The 20,570-nt window shown below is 38.6% G+C and overlaps 1 protein-coding gene across 1 annotated transcript in view; it reads right to left on the reverse strand.

The window, feature by feature from the left end:
* Positions 1-5,409: 5,409 nt before the first annotated feature.
* The window catches only part of LOC120307381 (glutamate receptor ionotropic, kainate 2-like), a gene marked incomplete at its 3' end in the record, with an annotated part of 221,480 nt that continues 206,319 nt past the window's right edge, over positions 5,410-20,570 (reverse strand). Inside the window, exons 4-6 of the mRNA XM_039342141.1 lie at positions 20,233-20,414; positions 12,548-12,601; positions 5,410-5,583 (exon numbers count right to left, since the gene is read on the reverse strand). Of these exons, the coding sequence (XP_039198075.1) occupies positions 5,410-5,583; positions 12,548-12,601; positions 20,233-20,414 (410 nt within the window). The remainder of the gene's footprint in view (positions 5,584-12,547; positions 12,602-20,232; positions 20,415-20,570) is intronic.

The raw sequence follows: 20,570 nt of genomic DNA on the forward strand, positions 1-20,570 counted from the left end.
TTAGCTACTATTTCTGTTATTTATAATTTTGTTTATAGTTTTTATTTCATTTTTTTAGCTGCCCAGAGTCATGTACTTGAGATGGTTGTCTATATAAATTTAATAAATGAAAGATTCCTTCTTTCTACTAAGTCTCCCACTCACCACCTTTTATACTGGGAAAGGTTATCTTTCAACCAAAGACCATATGTGAACACCAAAGTGCTTTGTTGTGTGTCTCCTAAGCCTTTTTGGATCAGACCAAGAATCAGAACGGCATGCTTAAAATAATCATTCATTAAAAACAGTTAAGATGGTAATTAAACAAGTTTAATTTTAGACTTAGAGGGCATTTAAACATTGGGTTAATATTCATCTAACTCACGGGTCAGCAACCCGCGGCTCCAGAGACGCATGCGGCTCTTTGAGCCATCTCCTGCGGCTCCGGAGCCTCCTGCTCCCCCCTCCCCCTCCCCCTCCTTCCTCCTGCTGCCCCCCCCAGGCTTCAGTCCTGGCTGGGGCAGCAGGAACATCACTTCCTGGGCCGTCGAGCCGGCCACGTGTCTGCCCAGGCCAGGTGGCAGTCCTGGCTGGGGCGGCGGCCGCGTCTCCCCAGGCCAGGCTGGGTGGCAGGGGGACATTGCTTCCTGTGCCGTCCCTGGGCCACTCACCCGGCCATATGTCTCCCTGGGCCAGGCAGGCTGCAGCAGGGGGGCATCACTTCCTGGGCCGTCCCCAGGCCATTCCCTAGGCAGCCGAGCTCACCATGCATCTCCCTGAGCTGGTCCGTGGGGTCCCGGGCACCTTTCAGCGACTTTTACCGCCTCCTGCCTCCGTCCCCTCCCTGCCCCTTTGGCGCCGTCTGCCTTTCTTTCTCTCTCTCTCTCTCTTCATCTGGAGGGGGGGCAGAGGAAAGAGAGAAAGAGAGAGGGTGACTTGTTTGGGCAAAGAACCAGTGGGGGACAAGGCAAGCTAAGTCAAAAGACACGGAACTTTCGTACTACCTTCTCCCGAACCCTTGTTATCCCTGCCACAAACTCAGCTCATCCGCCCTCACTCTCTCCTCTCTTCGAACGAGGCTGCTTGCTTCAAATGGTTTGCTACCGAGGCCCGGGAGCCAGGCAGGCGGGTAAGTCTCGATCGCAGTATTTTGTTGCTGTTGTTTTGCGCACGCGCGGCGCTGGCTGGGAACAGAGCCAAGCAAGCTCTGTGGTTGGAAGTCCCTGCAGCTTAGGAGCCAGGATTTCCCCCCTCTCAGTCCCAAATCCCAAGCAGGATTCACCACTTCGGGATTGGAAATGAGCTGCGAGGAGATGGTCTGTCTCTTTTCCTCCCTTGCTCCCTTCCGCGCTGGCTACTGAGGCTCCCTGCTGGGTGCAGTCGGCTTGAAGCGGAGGAGGGGGAGGGGGAGGGGCCTTTCAAAGCGTGACATTGCAATGGATGGGACAGCTTTTCAGGAGGGTGCGGATGAAATGTAGCTCTCCAGATATTGCTAACATACAGCGTTTGCTGTCCCTGCAGCAGAATTGATGAGAGGTGCTGGCATTTCTCTTTGTCAGAATGTGGTGAATCTACATTGCCCATTTCTAAAGGAGGAAGTTAAACGTTTTGGTAGGTGAACCGGTTCTGTTAGTAAAGGGGGGGGGAGGTGAAGAGAAAAAGAGAGGGAGAGAGAGAGGAAAGAGGGAGGAAAGAAAGAGGAAAAGGAAAGAGGAAGAAAGAGAAAGGGAGAGGAAAGCGAGAGGGAGGGGAGAGAAAGGAAAGAAAGAGAAAGAGGGAGAAAGAGAAAGGGAGATGAAAGGAAGGGAGAGGGGGAGAGAGAAAAGAGGAAGTGAGAGGGGGAGAGAGAGGAAAGAGAAAGAGGAAAGGGAGAAAGGAAAGAGAAAAAGAGGAAGAAAGAAAGGGAGATGAAAGAAAGGGAGAGGGGGAGAGAGAGGAAAGAAATAGAAAGAGGGAGAAAGGGAGGAAAGGGAGAAAGAGGAAAGGAAAGAGGAGAGAAAGGGAGAGGGGGAGAGAGGAAAGGAAAGAGGAAAGAGAGAAAGGGAGAAAGAGGAAAGGAAAGAAAAAGGAAAGAGGAGAGAAAGGAAGAAAGGATAGAAAGGGAGAAAGGGGAAAGAAAGAAAGGGAGAGGGAGAGGAAAGGGGGAGAGAGGAAAGAGGAAAAAGGGAGAAAGAGGAAAGAGAAAGGGAGAAGAAAGAGGAAAGAGAAAGGGAGGTAGAGGAAAGGGAGAGAGGAAAGGGAGGGGAAAGAGAAAGAGGGAGGGGGAGAGAGGAAAGAAAGGAAAGAGGAAAGAAAGAAAGCGAGAAAGAGAAAAGAGAAAGGGAGATGAAAGAAAGGGAGAGGGGGAGAGAGGAAAGAAATAGAAAGGGAGAAAGAGGAAAGAAAGAAAGGAAGAAAAGAGAAAGGGAAAGGAAAGAGAAAGAGGGGGAGGGGGAGAGAGAGGAAAGAGGAAAGGAAGGGAGAAAGAAAAGAGAAAGGGAGATGACAGAAGGTGAGGGAGAGGAAAGAAATAGAAAGAGGGAGACAGGAAAGAAAGGGAGAAAGGAAAAGAAGAAAGAGAAAAGAAAGGGAGAGGAAAGAAAGGGAGGGGAGAGAGGAAAGAGGAAAGAAAGGGAGAAAGAGAAAGGGAGATGAAAGAAAGGGAAAGGAGGAGAGGAAAGAAATAGAAAGGGAGAAAGAGAGGAAAGAGGAAGAAAAGAAAGGGAAAGGAAAGGAAAGAGGGAGAAAAAAAGAAAGGGAGATGAAAAGGGGAGGGAGAGAGAGGGGGGAAAGAAATAGAAAGGGGGAAAGAGGGAGAAAGGAAAAAAGGGAGAGAGAGGAAAGAAAGGAAAGAGGAAAGAGGGAGAAAGGAAAGGAAAGAGGAGAGAAAGGGAAAAAGGAAAGAAAGGGAGAAAGAGAGGAAGGAAAGAAAGGGAGAGGGAGAGGAAAGGGGGAGAGAGTAAATAGAAAGAGGGAGAAAGAGGAAAGAGAAAAGGAGAAGAAAGAGGAAAGAGAAAGGGAGGGAGAGGAAAGAAAGGGAGAGAAGAAAGAGGGAGAGGAAAGAGAGAAAGGGGGGGAAGCGCAAGTGCCCCCCCCTCACACACACACACACAGGGGGAAGAAGACTAGCAGACCAAGGGCAGAAAGAGGGAGGGGGAGAGGGAGAGAGAGAGAGAGATCCTTTTGACATCTAAAATGAAGATAAGACTGCATATATCCATATATATATGGATATATGCAGTCTTATCTTCATTTTAGATATCCAAAGGGTTTTGCGGCTCCCTATGTTTTGTTTTCAGTGGGAAACGGGTCCAAGTGGCTCTTTGAGTATTTTGGGTTGCCTACCCCTGATCTAACTCCTTCCTCCAGAGAGAAAAGAGCAGGACAGGAACTTCCAACTAAGCTAAAAAAAAAAAAAATCTACCCCTCTTTATCATTCTGATCTCCAATGATGGGTATACAGTAGACCATATAACTAAATGACATACAATCCATAAAGACTCTCTCTTTTTTCTATCCTATCCATTTCCTTCCATCATTATCAGATTTTATTTATTTAATTATAGGCTTATTGTATTTATGGATCATTTCCTCTCTTGGAGCATCTTGCATGGACTCTGTTCCACCAACTTTGTTTTTACATGTAAAATATAACTATGGAAACATTTCTCAATACAAGAGCAACCTACAGCTGGTGTGTAAAAAAGGAACACACAATATGAAACATTCCATACTGCATGCCATAGCAAAAACAATTGTAATAATCATGCCACTGCAAAAATAAACTCTCTATAGCTAAGAGAAAGATCTAATAAGACTTCCTTGAAAAGTTTTACCTTCCACCACTGGCACTCTACTTGAGTACAAAACACAAAACATTCATTATTTTGTGGCTGAATAGACAGGCTCCAGTGATAGCTCCTAGGAACCAATTAAAGGGGTTAACTGAGCCATGAGGCTCCATAAATGAATCCAATTCCTTTTTTCTTTATTTTCAACTAAAGCTCTGACATAAAGCCAGGAGAGAAATGCATAAGCTCTGCGAACTTATATAGTGACAAATGACTGTATTACCACTACCAATAACTTTCCAGACACAGGGAAGTTCAATGAGCTTCCTATTGTCTTATATTATTATGACAAAAGAGAAAATGAGATGTCTCAGCAATATAAGCATAGTATATTTAAAAAATGGAAGAAGAAAGAAAGAAAGAAAGAAAGAAAGAGAAAGAAAGAAAGAAAGAAAGAAAGAAAGAAAGAAAGAAAGAAAGAAAGAAAGAAAGAAAGAAAGAAAGAAAGAAAGAAAGAACTCTTTATTTTGTAAGCAAATTCTGACTCCTCCTTGGCTCTTTTTTTGCAAACACAAATGTTTAATTATAAATATTTCAGCCTAAAAATAAAAGGATGCAGTCAAGTTTGTAGTGGCTGAAATTCTCCAAAAGAGGACATGGTATTAATCAGAATTCTGATAATTAGACAATTGGTCAAAAGGTTCTTATGTTGAAATGACAGAATTAACATTCATGCCTTAGCTGGCCTTTAGGATTCTGGAAAGTTCCACAAGAAACTACGAGCCTGTGGGTTAAACATGTGATCGAAACCATGGAAGGCATACATGAGTATTTTTTTATAACGTCTATAGCTTATCTACTGCATGCTGACTTCCTCTTATGTACTGTAACTAAGTACAAATAAAAAATCTATATATACTTGCTTCAAGCTACATTTGGGGTTCTTTTTATGGGAAGACCCACCTTTCTTCGGCTGAATAAGTATGTCCATTAATCAAAAGAGATCTGGACTCTGAGTTGCCAGGGCCTCCTCTCTGACTATCCATTTAGGCTTGACATCAACTCAGGAATGGCAGTATAAATGTTGTATTTGGCAACACAGTCTTCTTTCTAGCTGTCCTATAGAGCTGCAATATGCACAAACTGTTTCTGTAGTTAAAGGAATACATTGATTGATTGATTGATTGATTGATTGATTGATTTAGAAAACCTTTATGGGTGTTTGTCTTATAAATAACAATATGTGGTTCACAGCAACAATGATGATCATTTGCTATTCACATCATGGCTGCATAACACCAGAAAAGGAAAAGCCAGTAGCTTATCAACCCAACATCAAACCAGAAGCATAAATATAGAGAACCTTTTAATATAGTTGATTTTATCATTAGCATGGGAACTCTAAACATCCATGATGTATGCTGGGGCATATGGCTCTGTTAGGTACATAACCTCACCAACGTGTTCAAGTCATTTGTTGGAGTATTAATATGGACAGTTATACTTTACTTTTCAGATCCAGAAACTGAGATAAAATACAGAATTGAGGCATAAAGGAGGACATAATCTTAGTGAGCAATTAGACAATCAAAGATACCCAAGAAGAAAATAGGAAGTAATATCAAATATTTGACAAGTGTAGGTTAATTGGTGTTCATACCGTCATAAATCCATCCAGCAAACCCGAATCAGGTTTTGGAGGAGCTTGCAATCGTTCCATGGACCACTTTTCAATTATGGACACCACCTGACTATTTTCTGTATTTAGAATCCTAAAACCAGTCATGTTTACTCCACTATACCGATAAGGCTCCACATCAAGAGCAAAGAGGTCCTAAAGAAAAGGAGAAAATATTTTTAGATATTTTTATCTAAATATTTAAATATTTTTAGATATTTCATCCATACATAATCTCCCTGTTTCCAAACATGTTTCTTCTCTCATGTATAACAATGATAACAAAACAATACATCTAACCATTTGTGTGCTTTCTGAAGCATTTGACAACCATATGCAACCCCAATGCAACCGTGAATTAAATGATTTGATAATAATGCCCAATGAACATCACAAATGTGTGATGCTTCTAGGACATTTCTACACGTCCACTAAGTCAGGGATCCCCAACCTATGGGATGCAGCCCACTACCAGGCCATGGCTTCTTGTGGAAAAGGCTGGCTGGTGTGCATATGTGTGCATGCATACTCCCCCCACTCGCACTAGCGTCAGTGGCCCTGTTTTCATGTGCTGATGTGAATTGGGCCGCTAGTGCCAGGCAGGTCTGCACAACCCATTCATGCATGTAGAAATGGGGCCGCTAGTACCAGGCCACTGTGTGTGGCCTATTTGCGCATGCACAAATGGGTTCACTAGTGCTGCGCCAATGCGCACAGTGCTGTCTGTATGAATGTGTGTGCACCAATTTGGAAGCTGCTCTCCTTCCCTCCAGGCCGTGAGCCCGGAAAGGTTGGAGACCTTTGCACTAAGTCATAATAAAACTCCATAGCTATTAACATAAACATTTATAGACTGTCAAGGAAAGTCACTGAGCCACATCCTTTGCTGTTTGTGAACAATCCATAAGTCTTCATTATACAAAGGTTGTGTAATAATTCTGCTCTAATAAATCTTTTTACAATGTTTGTCTATAATTTATATATTAGGAAATAAAAGGAAGTTCCTAATCCAAACACACTCAAACCTGTAAATGCATGTGTTACTTATTTACTTACACAGGCCATGTAGGTGATAAAATTTGTGACGTGCCACAAATTCCATCTCTTACGAACTTGTGTGCAGTATTATACAAGTATCAAAAGGTGAGGTTTATGATGGAACATCTACATATTTTGTCACTTCAGTGTCATCATTACTAACTTCAGGCTTGTCTAAATTTATAATATTTCTCTCCTGCTCCCATTAAAAGTCTGCTTAAGAAAAATAACAGAAAGTTTAGATAGTTTGCTAGGCACAATATGGAAGATAGTAGTAAATATAAACACATCTTCCAGAAGTCATATTCAAAGCTTCACTATGTTGACCATTCTTGGAATACTAGCACAAAATGCAATTATGGCAATGTAACATGCACAAGCCACTCTCATTTTACTGCACTATTGATCCCAAAACATGAAAGCAAACAATCCTGCAGAAAAGGTTTGGCATGATTGAACAAAACCAATACTATGAAGAAAAGAATAGCAAGAAAAGCTTTTCCAGAATAAGGATTGCTAAAAAGCCATTAAGATGAACAGAATCCACTATTTTTCTCTACTTTTCATCTTTTCCTAGATTTGTCTCTCAAATTTCCAAGGCAGACTTGGACAACCAGGGGGAAGGGATTCTGATTTTCAGTATTTCCATTTCTTGACAAATAGATAATGTTTAATTTCATAGACTATTTTTTTCCATCTAGGGGACATCTAGGGGTAATCTAGGTCTGTTTTCAATAATCTGATTCTTTCCAGGGTAGTTAAGAATATTACTCCATGACTTCCGGTGAAGATGGCCAACTAAACGATATGCCCAGGGAAAGATCCCTGAAGGGTTTTTCCCTGGCTGTTGCTTTTTCAACTTCCAATAGAAGAAACTGGCATTTCTTTAGTTTATATGACTCTCCTGGGTTAGGGAAAGTCCTAGACTCATCCCACAAGATCCTCATATAGCAAAGATCTGCAAGTAGCTTTAGGAGCTGTGCTTCAAAGCAGACAGCTGGGGGGGGTGGTGAGGCTGCAATCAGTATGTTGCTGAAGAAGCAGCTATTTTGGAATTTATTTTTCAAACAGATAGTAAGTTGTGCTTTCATTTCTTAATAATTTTAAGGATTATTAATCTTTATTAAACTAATAGAGGCTATATTTAGCCACAGCCTATTATTCCTTTTTGAGGATCTGTGCCATTTTGGAGATTTCTTCATTGTTAAACAATGAGAAGGCTGCTAAGGCAAGCTAAATAAGAAATTATGGAGTATCTTTTTTTAAAAAAAATGATGGAGAAATATAAGGGTAGAAAGTAGTGGTTCTAGTTTATTATTTTTAGTCATTTGTAGCTTAGTCTGCTTTGCTATGAATGGCCAAAACTTTCTGATTTTTATGATTTCCGATTGGCCAGCAATTCTTCAGTGACTTACAAAAAAGCTACTCTTTGATTAAAGAGTAAGAAGATGGAGGAGGGAACTATTAGAGATGTATTTGAAAAATCCTTAAATAAAATCCAACAATTCATAGACCAACTAAATGTCTATGGAGATTCTCAGTCATCCAAGTCATAATTGCCCCAAAGGTGCTTTTTTAAAAGGCAACTGGACTTTCTTGCTTTTCTTTGAAGACTCTCACTTCTCATCCAAGAAGTTTCTTCAGCTCTGAAGACTACAGGAACCATTTGAGTTTCAGTTTGAGATGCAGACAACACAGACTCATCCCCAACAACCTGTGCCTCTGCAGAAAGTACAGCTCCACAACAGTCCTTTCAGCAGTTCCAAGAAGGCTCCACATCCATTTGAACTACTCAGGTGACCCTGAGAACACAGACAAACCTCCAAGTAGCCTCAGTGACTCTCTAAAACAGGGGTGTCAAACTGCTGGCCCATAGGCCGGATGGGTCATGCAGAAACTGCCCCCACCCCAACTCCAGCAATGGGGAAATCGCAACATGTTGCGACATGTCACATAATGTGGCAAGTTTGATACCCCTGCTCTAAAAGAATGAAAATGACCAGCTGTCCGCAAGGAATATAAATCTTTCATATTCCCCACTATCCAGTCAGAGCTGAAGAAGCTTCTTAGATAAGAAGTGAAATGTCTTCAAAGAAAAATAAGAAAGTTCAGTTGCCTCTTTAAAAAGCACCTTTGGGACATAGACTAGCTATGCTCCAAGGATGTTAAAAAAACCCTACTCAAACTATTTTAGAGATGCAAATATGTGTAGAAAGTTACCAAACCACCCAGGTAATTTCACAAGTAGCTGACAATGTACAGGAGTCAATTGCAGTTTTGGAATATAAACCTGACACCAACTTTTATTATGATGGTTTAAATATAAACCTCCCAACACAATAGAAAGAAGAATTCCAAGAAAATCTGCAACTTTTCAAAGGACAAGTATGGGACTCCTTTTTTCATGGACACTCACAAGGATGAGAAATCCTTGAGAAAAAGAGAAGTTTATAACTACTTGATAAACATTTCAGAGAAGAAAAAGATTTTATTTCATGAAGATAAGATGGAAGGAATGACTTAAACTTCATGAGTCAATTGACATTCGGATGGATTTTTATCATTCTGATATTTGCAATTGAAAGAAAGTTTTAATGTAAAGTGGGTCTGAAAATACTTTTTCCCCCTTTATATATAATGCTTAAGTAATTTTTAAAGCTTGTAATACTGAAAGTGTATTTGAAAGTATCTATGTTAAGAGAAAGTTAAAGAAAAGTTAAAGTTAAAGAAAAAGATGTATTAGCTTAAAGAAAAAATTAGAGTTTTAAAAAGAATGTATACAAGAAGAAAAATTTTATTTTATGAGGGCAATTTGGAGGGAGTGATTTAAATTTAAAAAGTTAATTGGAGTTACTTGGAACTGTGTTGGTCTAACTGAAAGTGAACTTTAAAGTTAAAAAAATTCTAAAAAGATATTAAAACTTTGATCTTAGAAATGTTTTTAAAGAAAAGTTTAGTGTTTTAAAACATGAAAAAAGTATTTTTTTTTTACCTTTTAAGGTTAACGAATCTGAAATAATACAGTGAATTTTGTTAATATAAATAGTGATAGTTTATAAAGATTAGGAGGAGGGGGGAGGAGGAGGAGGAGGAAGAGAAGGAGGAGGAGGAGGAGGAGACCTAGTCTGCCTCCCTAAATGAGCTAGTACAATATGATAAATTGCCCTTTGATAATTCATATAATGTTTCAAATTAGAATAAGAGGTAATCACATCATTTTTCACAGATTGATTAAAACATCAACTTGTTTCTTCTGAGTCTGTACCACATGGTACATTTTATGTTACACAGTATTTATTATTAAGCTGCACTTCCATTCCTATTTTAAGGCAGCCTGGTTTGGGCAAACAAACATCCATTAAATGTTAAGATTTATATGAGGGGCTCCACTTGTTATAGTGGACTGGGTCACCCATAGAACAATTCAATTTATGTCAACCACACTATGTGGTAAGGAGATAGTAAGACTGAAAATATATTTTAAAAAGCCCTTTTTATTATATTATAGAAATATAATAGAATGATTCAGATGGCATAAGCAAAAGAAATGCATGACATTAATGGCAATGGCAAAAATCCCTGTAATTTAGGCTTGTTGAGCATGGGCCAGGGGCAAAACTACTTGCAATAATGACTCAAAGCTCTTTTTCTTTATACCTGGGTTGCTTCCAAGTCATCTTGGACAATTGCATAAGTAATTATGTAATTTGAACACATTTCTGTTTACTCAAAACTATAATAAATATGCACAACAGTTCAGAGAGAATTAACGAGGTATTACATTAGACTCCAAATCAATCATGAGAAAGTACACTTCCAAACAGCCCAGCTAAACACTGTGGCTGGAAAATTTATTGGACAAGTTTTCTACTGTGTCAGGTAAGAAGTAATTAATAAAGCAGAGGAGCCAAAAGTGATACAGGTTACATGGCTCCATTGAGCAAAATATCTATCTTCTGGCTGGCATATCTCAAATTACCTTAGTTGTCAACTTCTGAAGTTCTTCCAAGAAAAAAAAGAAGAAATGAAAGAAAATCCATGACCTCCTGCTAACTTTCCTTTCCTTCAAGACTAATAAGCAAATGGGAATATTTAATTAGACCAAAGGATTAAGTGCCAGATATAGAACTTTTTGTGCTTTACTAATTGTATGGTTTCTTTTATAGAGCTTGTTTACTTATTAAGTTGTTCCCTTGCTGTTTTGCCAAAGAAGCTTGCTTCTCCCATTTAGGCAGCTTATAGGCCCACAACTACATTACATATAATTCCTGCACTCTGTTTGCTGGCTACAAAGCTTCTAAGAATGCAATGGAGCTGGACGTGATAAGTATGCTTTGGTATGCCATGTATTACTCTTTTCATTAGCTGCACTGGTTCTGGTTTCCTTCCAGGCAGATTCGAGGTCCTAGTTATGACCTATAAAATCCTACTTGGCCTAGAGTTTGGTTACTTGAGGGATCACCTAACTTCCATAGTGTAGCCTGGCTAATTTAGTCCAACAGGGTTGTTGCAGCTTCCTTTGATCAAGTATGACCATTTTTTAGAACCTGGAAGTCTTGTCTGTTGAAGTGCTGTCTTCCTGAAATATGAATGACTTTCACTCTGATGAACTCTCTTAAGGAGAACCACCAGGTCTTTATATGTTAGTCTAGAGTAGTGTAGAGTAGAGTATGGGTTGTTGATAACCATCCTAGTCTAGGGTGGTGTATAATAGATTATGTGTTGTTGGATAACCATTCCATTTATTGCTAAGTACTCTGTTTGGATTATATATTTGTTTTGTTGTTTTCTGCTGTGAGTCGTCAGGGGTCAATTGGAGTCATGCACATCTAAATCAAAACAAACAATCCAGAACTATTCATGCTAATAAAGTCTGTAATCTATAGGTGGCAAATAAAGCTACTGGATGAAAGTAGCCGCTCCTTGAGCAATCCTATTGAATTTCACCATCTCACACCATCAGAACCATGATAGATGCCCCTTTCTAGCTACTTTGTTCTTTGTGTACTGCCAAGGACACATGAAAGAATGGCAATAGGTAGTCATGACATTACTAATGTTATGCAACAGTAAATAAATAACTTCAATTCATTCTGCTCCATTGAAAGAGATTCCAGTATTACATAGGTACATTAAACAGGTTAAAATGAAAAGTGTCCTGGCAGTAAATCCAAATTTAAACCAACAGAATAGATACCATGAATCTACTAAAAACTGAATGGATTTCCCAGAACATAACCAAATGGATTTGATACAGCAATGAATATGCTAGAAAAATCACCCAGAGAATATACTATTGAGAAAATCTTAAACTACCTTGCAAACTCTGCCATGACTGCAAAGAAAAAACAGAACCTCTCCTGGATTCTATTTGTAGTCCAGAGCATCAAAAGACAATTCAAGTCACCAAACAGGAAGAAGGACTCTATCATGGGCCCACTGTTGTCCCCAAAGGTTTGGAAAACTATACTAGAATATGGCTCTCAGAGATTCTCCAGGCAAGCAATTGTTTAGCGATAGGATAATCTGAGGAATGCTTGGTGCTCTCTCTGAGCTTGATTGCTTGCAGACATTTCATTGTCCAGTGACAGTGATGTTACCTAACTGGATAACAAAATGTCCTCAAGCAGACAAACAAACAAACTCAGTGAGCAGCAAGGACTCCATGGTTCAGCCCCAAACTACAAATATTCTCTTACAGTGTCACCCTGCCTGTGAAGCCTTCTTCACTCACCCATCCCTGAAAGAGTGTGACCTATAGTTTGAGAATACTTGCTGTTTAGGAATAGAACCTTCCTTAATACAAACATCAGCATGTTGAAAGAAACCCAGAAGTAACCAGCTCTTATTGGCGTGTGCCTCCATTAAACAACTATGAGTAGCTTGTTTATCAGTGATCACAGAGTTGCCATAGCAATCACATTCCAAACAAAGGTAACATTAAATACTTTTTTCCCCTTATGAAACTACAAATGCTTTTACTTTCAGTAAAAAACTTTTACTATTACTGTCAAGTAATCTAATGAGAAATGCTTTAGAGCGATGTCTGAGACCATTAGAATATTTTTCTAAAGCTACTTACCAGTGTAGTAAAGATGTAATGATAGTATTCTGTCATCATTCCCATTGCTAAAGCCTGTAAAGAAAAATTCAGTATGCGCATTAACTTTTTTTTAAAAAAAAAGTTAGGTAACACCACTTTATTATTTCTACGGTTTTATTCTTATTGCTGTTTTTAATCACACCTATGAGAACAATGGAAAGCTCCCCTAAGATGAAGATGTGCATAAAAGTATAGGTCTAGAATTATACTAAAATTAGGCCAAGCAAATCATTTTTAAGCAGTTAGAGCAGATAACCGGCTATTAAAAGAATTAATGAAACAAAACTGTAGATAAAAACATTATTATTAGTAGACTGTTTAGTATTGCAAATATGAAAGAAGCATATTATTATTATTATTGTGATTGCCAACCAAAAAATCTAATGGAAGATGTGGCATTAATTGCATTTACTGTATTCTATAGTTTTTTATTATATAATGAACACTCACTGAAGAAAAATAAATTAAAAACAATGGAGTCAAAGAAGCTAAAATAGAATGCTGGCCATTAAATCTAAATCCCATTCTGCAAGGAAGACGTGCACCAAATATGAGCCCTGAACCAACATTTTTTTACATTAATGTCTAATATGAATAATATGTAATTTCTAATGCAAATTATATAATTAAAAATACTAAATAAATGTAGTTTTTCTACCTCCTGAAGCTGAACCAACTTCAGCTTCCCATTTTAAGCTTTTCTTTAAAAAAAAATATTTTCCATTTATCCAACATAATTATACAACAAAATTCACTTTGCAAAATAAAATAAATTCATAATCATAACCATAACCATAGGTGCCGCTTGCTCCCTCCCCCCAAGCTGCATCCACCCTCCCTAATACCTTCCTTACTTACTTCCCTCCTCTTTCTCTCCTCCCCTCACTACTCTCTTCCCCTCCCCTACTCCTCTTACCATCCTACTTCCTCCCTTCATCTTCCTCCCCTCTCATCCCTCTCGAATACATTTTAGGCTTTTCTTAATCATCTCTTTGATTAATAAATAAGAATTCTCCTTCATGATGTTGTCACTACATTAAATTGATTAAATGACCCCAAAGAATTTTAAACCAGACAAAGATCTGCCTAAACTAACAGCCAGTTAGAGATGCAAATAGATTTGAAATAGGCCATTGAGGACTTCCAGATGGGAAAAAAATGAGCTGATGAACCTTTGATTATTAGCATTCTTCTTGCTTTTTACTTCAGAGCATGTAAAGAAGCAATCCAAAACCAGTTAGGTCAGGGGTCCCAAACCCCCAGTCCATGGACTGGCACCGGGCCATGGTATGCCAGAAACTGGTCTGCAACAACAAGCAAAGCCCCAACCACAGGGTGCAGGCATGAAACTATGCCCCCTCCAGTCTGCAGAAAAACCTCTTTCCACAGAACTGGTCCCTGTTGCCCAAAAAACAGATCTGCGAACAACTAGAAGCAACAAAAGTTATAACTAGTGGCCAGCATAGATTTGTTAAAAACAAATCATGCCAAATCAAACTTATTTCATTCTTCGACAAAGTGACTAAACTAATAGACCAGCAAAATACTGTGGACATAGTATACTTAGACTTCAGTAAGGCATTTGATAAAGCAGACCACAACATACTCCTTGATAAGCTAGAAAAAGGTGAAATAAAAAACATCACCACCAGATGGATGGGCAAGACCAGGTTTAAAAACAGTTAACTGTGAGAGAGACCTTGGAGTCCTATGGACGATCACTTAAACCATGAGCCAGCAGTATGCAGCACCAGCCAAAAAAACTAATACAATCTTGGGTTATATAAACAGAGGCATAGAATCAAGATCACACAATCTTGATTCTATGTCTCTGATGGTATAGGTATAGCTACTGGTATAGCTACTGCTTTATAAAACCCTACTAAGACCACACCTGAAATACTGCAGCCAATTTTGGTCACCATATCACTTTTAAGGATTTGGCTAGTCCAAAGAAAAGAAGAAATAGGGGAGATATGATAGCAGTATTCCAGTATTTGAGGGGCTGCCACAAAGAAGAGGGGGTCACGTTATTCACCAAAGCACCAGAGGGCAGGACAAGAAACAATGGTTGGAAACTGTTCAAAGAGAGAAGCAACCTGGAATTAAGGAGAAATTTCCTGACAGTGAGGACAATTAACCAGTGGAATACCTTGTCCCAGAAATCGTGGGCACTCCATCACTGGAAAGTTTTAAGAAGAGACTAGACAGTCACTTGTCTGAGATGGTATAGGTTCTCCTGCTTGAGCAGGGGCTGGACTAGAAGACCTCCCTTCCAACTCTATTCTATTCTATTCTATTCTATTCTATTCTATTCTATTCTATTCTATTCTATTCTATTCTATTCTATTCTATTCTACCTCTGAGTTAGATTACTCATGTTACAGAACTTCAAGGAGTGCTATACTTCTCCTTAGGTATATCAAATGCTTCAGGAAAAGCCAAGTTTAAATTCTGATCATGATGTAAACCAGATGATATATAAAATGCTATATAATTATAATTACATACACAAAGAGGAATAAATACTTGTTTGGGGAGCTACTTTATTATTTTTGTTTGCTTATTTTCCACATAAGTAGCTTGAAACTGTAGAGGTGAGAGACAGGCAAAGATTGTGTGCAGAACACTGTCCCTCCAAAGCCTGTGTACCCCTCCTCTCTGCATCTATCTTGCTCACATTACCATAGTGATGTGGAAGTACGCAGGTCTGTGTGACCTTGGCCAGTTTGATAAGGCTGGCTGGTGAACAACAAGTTTCCCTGTTTATGGCCTCTAGCTTTTTATTCTTGAGGATTGGTAAAGGGTTTTAGCCAATGAAATGCTATTGCCATGCAGTAACTTTTGCTATTTGTAAAACTCTATATAAACAAATAAAGGCTGCGTGCGGCCAGCCATTTCTTTGCACCCTTCTTCGACTAAGGACTGATTACTACAGAAACGCCCTGCTTGTTAAAAAAAAATAATAATTCAGCAGTGAAAAACCTTTTATATGTATAAAGAAGGGCTATAAAATAAGGCACCACTCAGCTCTAATCCTTATAAAGAACCCATTTGTTTTTGCTGACATAGGAACTATCAAAAGCTACATTTGTTGTTCACTTACAGCATATTGGTACATTATAAATAATGCAGCCTGGCTGATGGACTAACTTATTGCTCTGGTTGCTTGGTTGCCAAGCTTTTTTAAAGCTAGCTTCACTCTAGTAAACATTTTGGAACCAAACATTTTAAAGTAGGTGAAAAATTAACTGGATTCAGCAATTTCAGATCTATGTTTTGGGCCATGAAACTTAGTTCTAATGTTTTCTTGGTGAGTAAAAAGAGTTTTCATCCTCACAAAGAACACTTCTCATGCAAAGATCCCTCTCATAGGCTCCATATTTTTCTGCCATGAAAGGAAGCTTCTTATGTCTCCACCCAGAAAAGTTGCCTCTAGACAAGTTGGGTTGTACAAAAATCTAATAAATAAAATAAAATAAAATGCTAAATGCTTTACAAGGAGGAGAATAAATAAAATAAAAGGGTTAGAAGCAAAGTTGGTATCTTGAACACAAGGGAGACTGCCATATTCATGCTCAAGCAGCTGAACTGTGGTTCTCAGCAGTGTAAATGTTGTCTGCCTTGCTGATTGCAAAAATTAGAAATTTACATCAAAGCACTCTCAAAGTTTAGCCACTGCACAAGTGCATTGTCATAACCAACCTGAGATAATGTTCATTTTGCAAACTGTGGAACAGGGCACTGTAAAACATGGCACTATATCTGCATGAATCTAAGATTCTGGCTGCTGACTCTTAATAGCTCATGATCTGTCCTGCTTATTTGAAGGTGGGTTTCCATAGCTTTCTTTATATAGTTTCTACAACCTGCCTGACTAAAACACGGTTTGAAACTCACTATATGCTGCAGGTCTGGGGTACTTGCAGACAAACAGATTTTCCACTTAACAGTCTTTTAAATGGCACTTCAAACACATCCCTAATCCATCTGAGATCTTCTAGAATGTCACCATTTGCTGTCTATTTATTTATTTATTTATGAGACTTATATACCGCTTTAAGTGCAAGCACTCTCTAAGCGGTGTACATCAGTAAGCAATGTATATATATATATATATATATATATATATATATATATATATATATATATATATTTACATAGGCCTATCTAGAGAGTCCATGGGGCTCATACAGATCAAGAACCCAACAGCAATTTTCTCTCTGAGCTGTTGGCCAATCAAGACTCAAAGTACATACATGGTATTTCTCCTCCTTATAAAGCTAAAGCATTTAGCAATCCCCTATAGGGATTTCTTCGCTTCTCATGATTGACATGCCAGCATTGTGACTCATTTAGTCATTCATGCTAGTAAACCACTGTGGCAAAGTTACCAAATCTGGAAGACAAGATGAATTGGGTCTTTTGTAAGAGAACCCTAAAACAGAACTTAACATGCAAAGAAGGGATTATTCACAGCTTTTAAAATGGAAATCCCACAGAAACAAAAGGGAAATGGTTCCAGTAAATGGCTTATAAATATAAGCTTCCAAATTGATGTCATTTGCTTATCGAGGCTCATATTCTACTAGACCACGGGTCGGCAACCCGTGGCTCCGGAGCCGCATGTGGCTCTTTGAGCCTTCTCCTGCAGCTGCAAGCCTCCTCTGCCATTTGCAGAGAGAGAGAGAGACAGAGAGAGGTATTTGTGCTTCCCTTCTCTCTCTCTCTCTCTCTCTCTCTCTCTCTCTCTCTCTCTCTCTCTCTGTGTGTGTGTGTGTGTGTGTGTGTGTGTGTGTGTGTGTGTGAAAAATAGAGTGGCCTCACCCTATTCTCCAAAAAGCTGACAAGCTTATTGGGTGGGGCTCCTCCCTTTGCTGCATCTCTGCAGGAAGCAGGAAGGGAAGGAGAGAGCCAGCCCAATAAGAATGCGTGTCAGTTGTTGAAGAACAGCTTGAAGCCAGCTTGCCAGGTGAGCAGAAGATCGCAGAGAAGGAAAGGGAGAGAGAGAGAGAGGGAGAGAGAGAGAGAGAGAGAGAGAGAGAGAGAGAGAACTCATGTACAGCAGCCTCTATTTCTTTTTAATTAAACTCTTCAGTCAAGCTCTTCCCCCCTCCAGTGTTTTCTTTTCTGTGAAACGGATCCAAGTGGCTCTTTGGGTGTTTAAGGTTGCAGACCCCTGTACTAGACTATAGCTGCATTTTTTTAAGTCAGCCCCTTAGTTCATGATTCATTGTATTTCATAAACCCCAGTAATCAGGTTAAGCCAATAAAATGTTTTAATTAACCATAGTTTTGTTATACAAACAAAGCTTGTTTTAGTAAGCCTCAAACTTGGAATTATAGTCTTTACAAAAAAATAATAATATTATTAGTTTTACAAATGGAATCACATGCTAAATACAGGATCAGGCCAGCTATATGTTTCTAAGAATGTTATTCCAACCAAGTTTTTAATATCAGTTCATTATGTACATTCCTGGTTATCTTTCCATGCTTTCTTCATTTTAGCAGCCTAATTTAGAGGGAAGGTGAAAGGAGAGAGGTAATGAAGAGTTGACAGTCCATCTGCATGTACTATTATTCCACGTTTATTTATGTGAAGATTTATGAGAAGATCTCCATTTATCGTCTCTTCACTCTTGCCTAGTTGGATCCAAGTTCATCAAAAATATAGTATTGAATAGGCTAAATAACCTGGCATCATATCTGTTTGCAGGATTTAGAAAATGTTATTCTTTGTTTGCATAAATGTGTATACACACTCAGTTTCTAAGATACCATGCAGTTTATTAATTAAAAATAGCACATTAAATGAACCAAGAGTGCTGGTTCATTACTTGAGCTAATTATTAATAATCAGTTGTTTTTTAATGGGATTTTATAATATGGTCAACACAGTTTCTTTTCTTTTGAACTAAGTCTCCCTCATATCCACATTAGTCTCTCTAATACAAGTAGTTCTCAACTTAACAACAGTTCCTTTAGTGACCATTCAAAGTTACAACAGCACTGAAAAAGGGACTTATGACTATTTTTCATATTTATAACCATTGCAGCATCCCCATGGTCACATGATCAAAATTCAGATAATACTAATAATAATACTAATAATAATAAAGTTGGAAGGGACTTTGGAGGTCATCTAGTCCAATTCCCTGCTCAGGCAGGAAACTATACCATTTCAGACAAATGGCTGTCCAATCTCTTCTTAAAGTCTTCCAGTTTTAAAGCAATCACAGCTTCTTAAGGCAGGTTGTTCCACTGATTAATTGTTCTAACTGTCAGGAAGTTTCTCCTTAGTTCTAGGGTGCTTCTTGTCCTGCCTTCAGGTGCTTGGCAATTGACTCATATATATGACGGTTGCATCGTCCCAGGTCATGTGCTCCTTTTTTGCAAACTTCTGACAAGCAAAGTCAATGGGGAAGCCAGATTCACTTAACAACCATGTTACTAACTTAACAACTGCAGTAATTTGCTTAACAAATGTGGCACAAAAGGTCGGTAAAATGGGACAAAGCTTACTTAACAAATGTCTCACTTAGTAACATAAATTTGAGGCTCAGTTCTGATTGTAAGTACAGGACTACCTGTACTTTGAGAGACTACTGAATTTTCATTGAAAACTGGAATTAAATGCAATGTTTTATGTACATCAAAATACATCTGAACAGATGACAATATAGACACTTCCATGGTATCGCGGTTTTTATTTTTCAGTCCCTTAGAACCAAACTGAAAGTCACTTGTGTTCTCTTCACTTCTGGGGATCTGAAACACTGAGAACCAGGAATAAAAATCACTGCCTTGTTTTGAGCTGCCTGAGAGTCTAAAATAATAATAATAATAATAAAAACCTTATTCTCACGGTAAACCAGAAAAGGAATTATAAATACCATGGTATATTGCATGTGGGATTCATTTCTTGAAAAAAAAAGAGAGAGGAAACTGACAGAGATTTATTAATTCATTTTGTTATGAAGAAAAAATGCAAATGTTCCAAGCCAGAATTTCCCTTACGGGATCTGCTAAGGGATATGAGTTCAGGCACAGACAACAGATAAGACAAGATCTCTCCAAAAAAGAAACTGTGTGCTACCAAGTTCTACAGAATTACAAATTTTCTTGATGAAATCCATTTACAGCAGTTCCTCTTGTACCGCATATGAGCTTAAGTAAATCAGTTCAACTGCAGAAGAGCTGCTGGGGCAAGTCATCGCAAAGGGGAAAAGGCCATTGTGAAGTAGGACCTGTAAAGGTTCCTTTTGGGATGCAAAGTAGATCTCACATGTATCAGCACAGAAGAAATTGAATACAGTACTTGAAATAATGGACAGACTCCCATAGAGAATTAAAGGAAAAGAAGATACAGTATACTTTCAAACATAGAACTTATTTTATCAATGGTTGGAAAAGCAAGATAGAGAGTAAGAGCTTATCTTTATGATTAGGCAAAATCAACCCAGACAACACTTTGTTTTTTAAGCATAAATGAATTGTAATGATAGAAAACTAATAAAATACTTTAAAAAAAGAATGACTGAATCATGCTTCCATGTACCTGCAACTCATAGGTTAATGTCTGTGTTAAGGCTAACCACACTGACTTTAAAATGTCTATTGTCTCTGAGAAAGGATAAGAGAAAGGGAAAAGGTATGCTTACCTGTTTTAAAATACCTGCTGCCATCTCATGACTGCAGTCAAAGATGACGTGGAATTCTTTGCCTCTTTTCATCTCCTTGAGCAAAGGCTTGGCATCCTTGGTGTCAGAAGGTAGCTGGCGAATTTTTAGACGCAAATTGTACCTTGATGGAGCCTTAATAAGTTCTTGCAATCGAATGAGACCTTTGTTCAGAGAAATAAGAGAAGATAAAGGGATTCAGAAGATACATTATAGTAAGAACAAAAGGAAGCTATCAAAATGTTAATAAGCTGACACAACAGCTTCTAGCTTATCATCACTGCTGTACTTCTAAAATGTGTTTCCTTTTCATTTACTGA

The sequence above is a fragment of the Crotalus tigris genome, unplaced genomic scaffold (assembly GCF_016545835.1).
Source record: "Crotalus tigris isolate CLP2741 ecotype Arizona unplaced genomic scaffold, ASM1654583v1 scf7180000017774.6281472, whole genome shotgun sequence".
Taxonomy (NCBI): Eukaryota; Metazoa; Chordata; class Lepidosauria; order Squamata; family Viperidae; genus Crotalus; species Crotalus tigris.